Source organism: Eumetopias jubatus, unplaced genomic scaffold (assembly GCF_037043125.1).
Source record: "Eumetopias jubatus isolate StellerSeaLion01/CBP00866 unplaced genomic scaffold, mEumJub1_p1.0 scaffold_1, whole genome shotgun sequence".
In the NCBI taxonomy this organism is placed as follows: Eukaryota; Metazoa; Chordata; class Mammalia; order Carnivora; family Otariidae; genus Eumetopias; species Eumetopias jubatus.
In genome coordinates, this window is record NW_028274807.1 from 166,545,928 (window position 1) to 166,558,441 (window position 12,514).

The 12,514-nt window shown below is 40.3% G+C and overlaps 1 protein-coding gene across 2 annotated transcripts in view; it reads left to right on the plus strand.

The window, feature by feature from the left end:
* The window catches only part of SEC13 (SEC13 homolog, nuclear pore and COPII component), a 37,820-nt gene that overhangs the window by 15,593 nt on the left and 9,713 nt on the right, over window positions 1-12,514 (plus strand). For both annotated transcript variants that reach the window (XM_028101737.1, XM_028101738.2), the window contains 2 exons: window positions 11,556-11,689; window positions 12,123-12,246. In XM_028101737.1, the coding sequence (XP_027957538.1) occupies window positions 11,556-11,689; window positions 12,123-12,246 (258 nt within the window). The remainder of the gene's footprint in view (window positions 1-11,555; window positions 11,690-12,122; window positions 12,247-12,514) is intronic.

Genomic DNA, 12,514 nt, shown 5'->3' on the forward strand with positions numbered 1-12,514 from the left:
TTTTTCCATTTCTTTCCATTTCTTTGTCTTCTTCAGTTTGTTTCATGAGTATTTTATAGTTTCCTGAGTACAGATTCTTTGCCTCTTTGGTTAGATTTATTCCTAGGTATCTTATAGTTTGGGGTGCAATTGTAAATGGGATCGACTCCTTAATTTCTCTTTCTTCTGTCTTGTTGTTGGTGTATAGAAATGCCACTAATTTCTGTGCCTTGATTTTATATCCTGCCACTTTACTGAATTCCTATATGAGTTCTAGCACTTTTGGGGTGGAATCTTTTGGATTTTCCACATAAAGTATCATGTCATCTGCAAAGAGTGAGAGTTTGACTTCTTCTTTGCCGATTCAGGTGCCTTTGATTTCTTTTTGTTGTCTGATTGCTGTGGCTAGGACTTCTAGTACTATGTTGAATAGCAGTGGTGAGAGTGGACATCCCTGCCGCGTTCCTGACCTTAGGGGAAAAGCTCTCAGTTTTTCCCCATTGAGAATGATATTCGCTCTGGGTTTTTCATAGATGGCTTTTATGTATGTACCCTCTATCCCTACACTCTGAAGAGTTTTGATCAAGAAAGGATGCTGTACTCTGTCAAATGCTTTTTCTGCATCTATTGAGAGGATCATATGGTTCTTGTTTTTTCTTTTATTAATGTATTGTATCACATTGATTGATTTGCGGATGTTGAACCAACCTTGCAGCCCAGGGATAAATCCCACTTGGTCGTGGTGAATAATCCTTTTAATGTACTGTTGGATCCTATTGGCTAGTATTTTGTTGAGAATTTTTGCATCCTTTGTTCATCAGGGATATTGGTCTGTAATTCTCCTTTTTGATGTCTTTGATTTTGGGATCAAGGCAATGCTGGCCTTATAAAATGAGTTTAGAAGTTTTCCTTCCATTTCTATTTTTTGGAACACTTTCAGAAGAATAGGTATTAATTCTTCTTTAAATGTTTGGTAGAATTCCCCTGGGAAGCCATCTGGCCCTGGGCTCTTGTTTGTTGGGAGATTTTTGATGACTGCTTCAATTTCCTTAGTGGTTATAGGTCTGTTTAGGTTTTCTATTTCTTCCTGGTTCAGTTTTGGTAGTTTACACATCTCTAGGAATGTATCCATTTCTTCCAGATTATCTAATTTGCTGGCATATCGTGGCTCATAATATGTTCTTATAATTGTTTGTATTTCTTTGGTGTTGGTTGTGATTTCTCCTCTTTCATTCATGATTTTATTTGGGTCATTTTTCTTTTCTTTTTGATAAGTCTGGCCAGGGGTTTATCAGTCTTGTTAATTCTTTCAAAGAACCAACTCCTAGTTTCGTTGGTCTGTTCTGCTGTTCTTTTGGTTTCTATTTCATTGATTTCTGCTCTGATCTTTATTATTTCTCTTCTCCTGCTGGGTTTAGGCTTTATTTGCTGTTTTTTCTCCAGCTCCTTTAGGTGTAGGGTTAGGTTGTGTATTTGAGACCTTTCTTGTTTCTTGAGAAAGCCTTGTATTGCTATATACTTTCCTCTTAGGACCGCCTTTGCTGCATCCCAAAGATTTTGAACAGTTATATTTTCATTTTCGTTTGTTTCCGTGAATTTTTTTAATTCTTCTTTAATTTCCTGGTTGACCCATTGATTCTTTAGCAGGATGCTCTTTAGCCTCCATGTATTTGAGTTCTTTCCGACTTTCCTCTTGTGATTGAGTTCTAGTTTCAAAGCATTGTGGTCCGAAAATACGGAGGGAGTGATCCCAATCTTTTGGTACCGGTTGAGACCTGATTTGTGACCTAGGATGTGATCTGTTCTGGAGAATGTTCCATGGACACTAGAGAAGAATGTGTATTCCGTTGCTTTGGGATGAAATGTTCTGAATATGTCTGTGAAGTCCATTTGGTGTGTCATTTAAAGTTTTTATTTCCTTGTTGATCTTTTGCTTAGATGATCTGTCCATTTCAGTGAGGGGGGTGTTAAAGTCCCCCGCTATTATTGTATTGTTGTCAATGTGTTTCTTTGCTTTTGTTATTAATTGCCTTATATAATTGGCTGCTCCCATGTTAGGGGCCTAGATATTTACAATTGTTAGATCTTCTTGTTGGATAGACCCTTTAAGTAGGATATAGTGTCCTTCCTCATCTCTTATCATAGTCTTTGGTTTAAAATCTAATTTATCTGATAAAAGGATTGCCACCCCAGCTTTCTTTTGGTGTGCATTAGCATGGTAAATGGTTTTCCACCCCCTCACTTTCAATCTGGAGGTGTCTTTGGGTCTAAAATGAGTCTCTTGCAGACAGCATATCAATGGGTCTTTTTTTTTTTTTATCCAATACCTTTTGTCTTTTGATTGGGGCATTTAACCCATTTACATTCAGGGTAACTATTGAAAGATAGGAATTTAGTGCCATTGTATTGCCTGTAAGGTGACTGTTACTGTATGTTGTCTCTGTTCCTTTCTGGTCTCTGTTACTTTTAGGCTCTCTCTTTGCTTAGAGGACCCCTTTCAATATCTCTTGTACAGCTGATTTCATGTTTGCAAATTCTTTTAGTTTTTGTTTGTCCTGGAAGTTTTTTACCTCTCCTTCTATTTTCAGTGACAGCCTAGCTGGATATAGTATTCTTGGCTGCATAGTTTTCTCATTTAGTGCTCTGAATATATCATGCTAGTCCTTTCTGGCCTTCCAGGTCTCTGTGGATAGGTCTGTTCCCAATCTAATGTTTCTACTATTGTAGGTTACAGACCTCTTGCCCCGAGCTGCTTTCAGGATTTTCTCTTTGTCTCTGAGACTCGTAAGTTTTACTATTAGATGTCGGGGTGTTGACCTATTTTTATTGATTTTGAGAGAGGTTCTCTGTGCCTCCTGGATTTTGATGCCTGTTTCCTTCTCCACATTAGGGATGTTCTCTGCTATAATTTGCTCCAATATACCTTCTGCCCCCCTCTCTCTCTTTCTTCTTCTTCCAGGATCCCAATTATTCTAATACTGTTTCGTCTTAGGGTATCACATATTTCTCGAATTCTGCCCTCCTGATCCAGTAGTTGTTTTTCTTTTTCTCAGCTGCTTTATTCTCCATCATTTGGTCCTCTATATCACTAATTCTCTCTTCTGCCTCGTTTATCCTAGCAGTTAGAGCCTCCATTTTTTATTGCACCTCATTAATAGCCTTTTTGATTTCGACTTGGTTAGATTTTAGTTCTTTTATTTCTCCAGAAAAGATTTCTCTAGTATCTTCCATGCTTTTTTCAAGCCCAGCTAGTATCTTTATAATCGTCATTCTGAATTCTAGTTCCAACATCTTACTAACGTCCATATCGATTAGGTCCCTGGCAGTCGATACTGCCTCTTGTTATTTTTTTTTTTTGAGGTGAGTTTTTCTGTCTTTTCATTTTGTCTAGAGGAAAACAGATGAATGAGAGAACAACATGCTAACAGGGTAACAATGACCCCAGAAAAATATACACTAAAGAAATTATAAGAGACCTGAAACCAGGGGGAAAGAAAGGGAAAGAAAGAAAAAAGAATAAAAAAGAATATGATCAGATATGATCAGGCTGGTGAATAGATCAGTGCCACACACTAGATTTTGGGCATATTTTGGTCTGTTAGAAGAAAGTGCCTCCCAAAATTTTAAAGAAAGAAAAGATTATATATGTACAAAAATAAAGGTAAAAACGATGAAGGGATAGAATATGACTCTAAAGATGAATATTATAAAAGAGATTTTACAAAAGGAATTGACAAGTTGGTTGAAAAAAGAAAAGAGAAATTAAAAAAAAAGGGAGAGAATGTGATCAGGCAGGAGACTAGAACAAAGCCATACACTAGAGATTTAGGGTATATTTTGGTCTGTTAGAAGAAACTGTATCCCAAAATTTTAAAGAGAGAACAACTTATATGTATACAAAAAATAAGGTTAACTACAACGAAGGGATAGAATATGACTCTAAATAGAAAAATAAAAAAGATTTTTTAAAAAGGGATTGGTAAGATGTTGGTTGAAAAAGGAAAAAAGAAAAATTCGAAAAAGAAAATTTATAAAAAATTAACTTTGAAAGACTAAAGAATTATGGTAAAAAAAAACATGAATTCTATGTGCAGTATTCCCCTAGCGCTGGAGTTCTGCCGTTCTCATTGATCGCTAAACTTGGTCTTGGCTGGCTGTTCTTGCTGATCTTCTGAAGGAGGGGCCTATTGCCATGGTTCCCAAACGTCTTTGCCGGAGGTGGAATTGCCCTGCCCTTGTCTGTCCGGGCTAAGCAATCTGCTCGGGTTTGCTCTCGGGAGCTTTTGTTCCCTGCAAGCTTTCCGTACAGCATTCAAGGACGAGAGTGAAGATGGCAGCCTCCCAATCTCCACCCCAGAGGAGCCGAGAACTCGGGGCCCCGCTCCTCAGTGCGCCCCCAGAGAAAAGCAGTCAGCCACTCCCGTGTCCCCGGTCTCCGGCCACACTCCGTGCTCACCCGGCCTGTGACCGAGCGTTACTATCCCTGGCACCCGACCCCGTGTGGAGTCTCCAAACCCAGCAGATCCCTGCGGTGCGTTCCCGCGCTGCTCCCCCCGGGGGAGGAAGGGGAGTCTCCCCGGCTCTGCCACTTGTTGGGTCCCTGCTGGAGGAGCAGTGGCCCGACTGGGCCGCGGATCACAGTTTATGGCAACCCCGAGCTGAGAGCCCACGCCTCGGCTCCGTCTCTGCAGCCGGCTTCCCCGCTCCAATACATGGGAGCTCTGCCGCACTCAGGCACCCCCGGTCTTTCTGTGACCCCGAGGGTCCTGAGATCACACTGTCCCACGAGGATTCCACCCCCCGCTTGGCCACTGGAGCGACGTCCCTCAGCAGAGCCGACTTCTAAAAGGTCCGATTTTGTGCTCCGTGGCTCTATCATTTGCCAGAAGCGGCCGACGGAGGCCCCCTCCCCTACCGTCTATCCTCCCGAATATCGCGTCGGATTCACTTCTCCGCACGTCCTACCTTCCAGAAGGTGGTCGCTTTTCTGTTAAGAGAGTTGCTGCTATTCTTTTCTTTGATCTCCTGTTGAGTTCGTAGGTGTTCAGAATGGTTTGATCCCTATCCAGCTGAATTCCTGGGACCAGACGAAATCCAGGTAGGAGACCTGGATTTTGCCATCTTGCTCCTGAACCTCTGTTTAACTTTTTTTGAGATACTGCTAAACTGTTTTCCAAGTTAACTGTACCATTTTACCTGGCTTCCAGCACTGTATAAGGGTTTCAATTTCTCCACATCTTTGTCAACTCTTGTCCTCTTTTTTTGGGGGGGGTTATAGCCATCCAGTTGGGTGTGAAGTGGTACCTCATTGTGGCTTCAGTTTACATTTCTCTAACGACTAATATTAGACACATTTTCACATGCTTACTGGACATCTCTTTTATCTTTGGAGAACTCACTAGGAGGGGTTTTGTACTATATTATACCAGGTAAGTGCAAGCCTCCCACCCTAAGAAAGATTAAAGGGGCTTGTAGAAATCTGACCTTTCTTGCTTCCATGATAGGGTCTCTTGTGAGGAGAAACAGGGAGTGAAATCAAAATTGAGCGGGAGCAAGACACAGAAAAAGGAAAGAGAATATAGACCAAAGTCGGGGGAACAGAGCCAAGAAATCCTGAAAGCAGGTTGTCACAACTGTCAACACATACATCAACTAAACAGACTTCTTGGTTGAAAGGCTTTCCTGAACCTCACTTTGTCAGGAAAACTAGTTTCAAATAAAAATAACAGAAAAGTATTTGAGGTGAAATCACATAACGTTTGACTCAGAAAAAAGGAAGAGAATATAGACACCGGTTTGGAGGCTGGTGGGGGCAGCATGTTACTTCAGAAGTTTCTAATTTAAGAGGGGATGAGGTAAGCGGGCTATAAGGGGTTTTGACTAATTTACACTCTTCTGAATGTATATAATGTATGTGAGGAATTTTTAGGAGCTTTAACTTTGATCAAATTCCTGAGCGTTCTGAATGTTTCGAAGATGTTTCTTAGGGAAAAAAAATTTTTCCAGGAAGGGGATGGGGGATGGGTGAAATAGAGAGTGGGGATTAAGAAGTGCACTTGCCATGATGAGCACCGTCACCCACTATTGAAATGAAGCTAAGAAACCTTTTTCAAATATTAAAGATGTGAAAAAATACCATAAGTCAAAATTAGAAATACTCCAAAATGAGGTGACAGAATTTAGGAAAAATTAGAAATAAAAAATCATTTCAGTAATAGAGACTAAATTAGAAGGAATACAAGAGCAAATAAGTACAACGGATAATGCCTTTAGTGAAATAAATTGTGAAAAGAGAAATTTTTTTTAAAGATTTTATTTATTTATTTGACAGAGAGCGAGAGCAGGAACACAAGCACTCTGCCCCTCTCCCCTGCTCGAGTGTGCTTGTTCTCTCTCTTACTCTCTATTACTCTCAAGTAAATAAATAAAATCTTTAAAACAAAAAGGTCCATCCATGTTTTTGCAGATGGCACAATTTCATTTTTTATGGTTGAATAATATTCCGTGGTACATATATATATACCCCATTTTCTTTTTTTATTCTTCCATCAGTGGACACTTAGCTTGCTTCCATGTCTTAGCTGTTTAAATAATGTGCAGGGAACTATTTCAGAAAGGAAGTAAGTAAAACAGACAAACAACAGAAAAGATCACTGAAAGAGCTGTTTCAATTAGTGTTTTTGTTTTCTTTGGCTAAATACCCAACAGTGGAATTGCTGGATCATATGGTATTTCTCTTCTTAATTTTTGGAGGAGCCTGTTTTCCATAATGGCTACACCAATTTACGCTCCCACCAACAGTTCATGAGGATTCCCTTTTTTCCCACATACTCAGCAAGGCTTATTATTTCTTGTCTTTTTGATACTATCATTCTGACTGGTGTGAGGTAATACCTCATTGTGATTTTGATTTGCATTTGATTAGTGATGCTGGGCATCTTTTCATGTGTCTATTCATCATCAGTATGTCTTTGGGAAAATGTGTATTCAGGTCCTTTGCCTTTTTTTTTTTTTTTTTTAAGATTTTATTTGTCAGGGGGAGAGAGCACAAGCAGGGGGAGCAGCAGGTAGAGGGAGAAGCAGGCTCCCCTCTGAGCAAGGAGCCGTGGGATCATGACCTGAGCCAAAGGCAGACACTTAACCAACTGAGCCACCCAGGCGTCCCTCTCTGCACATTTTTAATCAGATTATTTATTTGGAGGTTGAGTTGCAGGAGTTCTTCAGGGTACTCTTGTCCCCACAGAATGAATTTGGAAGAATTCATTCCTTTTTTATTTTTGGAATAGTTTGAGAAGACTCATTCTTTAAATGTTTGGTAGAGAGTCACCTAACTGACTCAGTGGAGCACACAACTCTTTATCTCAGGATTATGAGTTTGAACCCCACATGGGGTGAAGACATTACTTAAAATCTTTTAAAAAAAAAAAAAAAGAAGAAGATAGCAGAAGGGGAAGAATGAAGGGGAGTAAGTCAGAGGGGGAGACGAACCATTAGAGATGATGGACTCTGAAAAACAAACTGAGGGTTCTAGAGGGGAGGAGGGTAGGGGGATGGGTTAGCCTGGTGATGGGTATTAAAGAGGGCACATTCTGCATGGAGCACTGGGTGTTATGCACAAACAATGAATCATGGAACACTACATCAAAAACTAATGATGTAATGTATGGTGATCAACATAACAATAAAAATTATTTTAAAAAATAAAATACAAAAAAAATCTCTTTTAAAATAAATAAAAAATAAATGTTTGGTAGAATTCACCTGTGAAGCCATCTAGTCCTGGACTTTTGTTGTAAGTTTTTTGATTACCAATTCAATTTCATTACTAGTAATAAGTCTGTTCAGATTTTGTTTCTTCTTCATTCAGTCTTGGAATATTGTATATTTCTAGGAATTTATTCATTTCTTCTAGGTGGTTCAATTTGTTGGCATATAACTTTTCATAGTAGTCTGATAATCCTGTGTATTTCTGTAGTATAGGTTGTAATTTTTCCTTTTTCATTTCTGATTTTGAGTCCTGTCTTGATGAGTCTGGCCAAAGATTTATCAATTTTTTTTTTATCTTTTGGAAGAAACAGCTCTTTCAGTGATCTTTTCTGTTGTTTGTCTCTGTTTTACTTATTTCCTTTCTGATCGTTATTTCCTTCCTTCTACTACCTTTGGGCTTTGTTCTTTTTCTAGTTCCTTTAGGTGTAAGGTTAGATTGAGATTTTTCTTGTTTCTCGAGGTAGACCTGTATCACAATTGATTCTCCTCTTAGAATTCCTTTTGCTGGGGCGCCTGGGTGGCTCAGTCATTAAGCGTCTACCTTTGGCTCAGGTCATGATCCCAGGGTCCTGGGATTGAGCCCCACATCAGGCTCTCTGCTCAGCAGGAAGCCTGCTTCTCCCTTTCCCACTCTCCCTGCTTGTGTTCCCTCTCTGGCTGTGTCTCTGTCAAATAAATAAAGAAAATCTTTGGAAAAAAAAAAAAAGAATTCCTTTTGCTGCATCCCAAAGATTGTGAACCATTGTGTTTCCATTTTCATTTTTCTCCAGGTATCTTTTTTATTTTTTCTGATTTCCTCACTGACCCATTGGTTGTTTAGTAGCATGTTGTTTAGTCTCTATTTATATTTTTTCAACTTTTTAAAATTAATCCCTTTGTCATGATGTAATACCCTTCGTCTCTTGTTACAGTCTTTGTTTTAAAGTCTGTTCTCAGGGTGCCTGCGTGGCTCAGTCGGTTAAGCATCCAACTCTTGATCAGCTCAGGTCTTGATCTCAGGATCATGAGTTCAAGCCCCACGTTGGGCTCCACACTGGGCATGGAGCTTTTAAAAAAAAAGTCTACTCGGGGCGCCTGGGTGGCTCAGTCGTTAAGCGTCTGCCTTCAGCTCAAGTCATGATCCCAGGGTCCTGGGATCGAGCCCCGCATCGGGCTCTCTGCTCAGTGGGAAGCCTGCTTCTCCCTCTCCCACTCACCCTCCTTGTGTTCCCTCTCTTGCTGTGTGTCTCTGTCAAATAAATAAATAAAAATTTAAAAATAAAAAAGTCTACTCTGACCTAAGCACTGCTACCCCAGCTTTTTTTTTTAATTTTTTCCCTCCATTTGCATGGAATATCTTATTCCAGTTCCTTCAGTTTGTCTTTGTGTCTTTAGGTGTGAAGTGAATCTCTTCCAGGCAGCATATAGATGAATCTTGTTTTTTCATCCAGTCATCCTTTGTCTTTTGATTGGAGCATTTAGACCATTTACATTTAAAATAATTATTGATAGGTATGTACTTACTGCCATTGTTCTCTGGCTGCTTTGTAGTTCCTTTCTGTTCCTTTCTCACTCTTTTTGTGGTTTGATGACTTTCTTTAGTAGTATGCTTAGATTCCTTTCTCATCTTTTGTGTATCTACTGCAGGCTTTTGCTTTATGGTGACCATGAGGCTTACATTTATTTATAACATATTTATAACAGTCTATATGAAGTTGATAAGAACTTTTGCATGAATGCATTTTTACTCCACCCACATTTTATGTTTCTGAGGTCAAATTTTGCAATGTGTATCTCTTAACTAATTATTGTAGTTGTAGTTGTTGTTTTTACCACTTTTGTCTTTTAACCTTCATACTAGCTTTACATGTGATTAATCCAATACGTTTACTGTATATTTACCTTAACTGGTGAGTTTTCTACTTCCATATGTTTTCTCGTTACTAATAAACACCCTTTCTTTTAACTTAAAGACAACCCTTTAATTTTTCTTATAAGGCGAGCTTAGTGGTCATGAGTTCCATTTGCGTTTGGAAAGCTCTCTCTCCTTCAATTCTGAATAACTTCCTGAGTAGAGTACTTTTTGTTGGAAGTTTTTTTCTTTTAGCACTTTGAGACATGTTTGTTATCGTGATTGCAGTGGTAGTAGCGGGAAGCCTGCTTCTCTCTCTCCCACTCCCCCTGCTTACGTTCCCTCTCTCGCACTCTCTGTCTGTCAAATAAATAAATCTTTTAAAAAAAATAATAAAAAAATAAAATGTTTTTGCTTACTATATTGACAGTGACTGAGACCATTGAGGTGAAATAACTATGTGGCAGTGGGCATCCCTAGCACCAGATTATAGTCTTGAAATACAATTTCTCACTAAAAGAAACCCTAATTCTTGAGGAAGTGGCTGATCTTAGGTCTAAGGCAGGATACATACAAGATGGGCCTAGAACATTTTGTTATACCCAACAGAAATGATCAAAAACATACTTCGACATACCAGGGTTATCAAAGGAGCCAATTTGAACACATACTGCAATTTAGGTGTCAGAAAAATGAAAATAATTGCCATGAACTGAAATCCAACAAATATGCTTAAATCCATGAGTTCATAATGATATATAAAAGAGAATCAGGGGCGCCTGGGTGGCTCAGTCGGTTAAGCATCTGCCTTTGGCTCAGGTCATGATCTCAGGGTCCTGGGATCAAGTCCCACATCGGGCTCCCTGCTCAGTGGGGAGCCTGCTCCTCCCTTTTCCCTTGCCCTTGCCCCAGCTTGTGCTCTCTCTCACTTACTCTCTCTCTCAAATAAATACAATCTTTTAAAAAATAAAAAAATAAGAGAATCAGTCATCCTTAAAGAATGGCAGGGAGCCGGTTCATGAAGTGTGAAGCATTTCTCCTGCCTTTCCTATCTGACCTGAACCTGTGGGCAGCCAAATATTAATGAAGGGAATTGCTCCTGTCTAGATTATTCTATATAATACATAAAGAAATGAATACAGAATCACCATTTTGTAATGTCCAGTGAAGTAAAAGAGGCATAAGAACATAAAAAGACAACCTGACATCATTTGCCTCCCAATGAAAGAATATTTTACTGCCTGTAGTCTTAATGAAGGGGTCAGATTTGAGTCTGATCCAGTCTGGGATCCAGCTGACAATTTTCAGGAATTCAGAAGAATTCAGAGGTCTGAGTGTGAAATAGCAAATCAGCCTGAGAGTCTATAGGTCAGATGACTGGTCTGTCTTCAACAAAAAAATTGCAAGGGAAAAAACGATCAGAAAGGAAATCTATAAATAAGGAGATCTAGAAAAGATTTAAAAAAAAACGTTTAAATGGCAAGACTAACCTATAGTATCTAGGGATGCATATTTGGGTGACAAAACTAAAGAGAAAAAAAAGGAAGAAATCAGAAGTCAGGAAGATATTACTGAGGAGCAAGGGCTATGATTCAAGTGAGACATAATGACAGGGCTTCTTGGGTAAATGGCAATTTGGTATCTTGAACTGGTAGTGGTTACAAGAGTGCTTTAGAGTAACTCGTTAAACTTTGCTTGTTTTTCTGAATCTGTGCCTCTCTTCATATTTTTTAAAATGTTCTTAAAATTCCTGGGAGTCCCTAACTCCTACTTTAAATATATATTGCGGAAAAATACATGCACTGTTAGGACTCCTGGAAGGAGCATTATGGGGTCTAATCCCTAATTCATCAAAACAGCTGTCCTACATAATCCCGTCCTGAGAATTGGAGGGGAAATACACTGCAGCTTTGGGTCTGCAGAAGCAGTGCTCTGTTGCAAGGGAAAAGGGCAGTCATGCCAATCCCCCTCTTCACAGATTGGCTGCAATGCCGTCAGTTGGGCCCCTGCTGTTGTACCTGGAAGCCTCATAGACCAGCCATCGGGGCAGAAGCCCAACTACATCAAGAAGTTTGCATCGGGTGGCTGTGACAACCTCATCAAACTGTGGAAGTAAGTGGGTTTGGTGGACTGACTTACCCTCAACGGGACACTTGTTACTTTTCTACCCTCCTACCTACTGTGACTCAGCCACAGTTCCCAAGAAACAGGATCACCTTCTTTTGCCCTCCTTCCCATAGAATACTGTTTTCAATCTGTCAGAGGACATCCTTTAAAAAGAACTTGGCGTTGCTCAAGCATTTTAATTCTTTACCTAATTCCCAACTGCCAGAGCCGTGGGCTGTGGGGGAACAACATTTCTTGGAGGATTCCTTTATAGACGGTGAACTGAGTAAAAATCTACAAGGTCAACAAATGAAATCAGAAAGATGGAATAGCTTCTTGGCCCCTGCAGAGCCCACAGGGTGGGGGTACAATGGAGGCGTGGGAAACACACCTGGGCTGCTACCTGCTGCTGCATTCTCCCTTTCATCTCCCCTGTTAGGGAGGAGGAGGATGGCCAGTGGAAGGAGGAACAGAAGCTAGAAGCGCACAGTGACTGGGTTCGAGATGTGGCCTGGGCCCCCTCCATTGGCCTGCCCACCAGCACCATCGCCAGTTGCTCCCAGGTCAGCTCAGATCCATGAGAGCCTCCTGTGTTTTTTAATCTCTGAGTAAGTCCCATCAAACCTTACGGTCCCCCTAAGGTAAAGTCTAAAAAGGTAAGGGCAGGGCAACAGGCACCTTTGGACCAGTGCAAGTGGGAGAGTGCTTGGAGCCAGGTCAGCCTGTGGCAAAGGCTTGATCAGAAGGCACATCCACCGAACCATGAGCTAGGCCAAACTCAGGACCAGTTTCCCTTCCTCAGCATTGTGCAGCTGGGAATTAGAGCTGCCC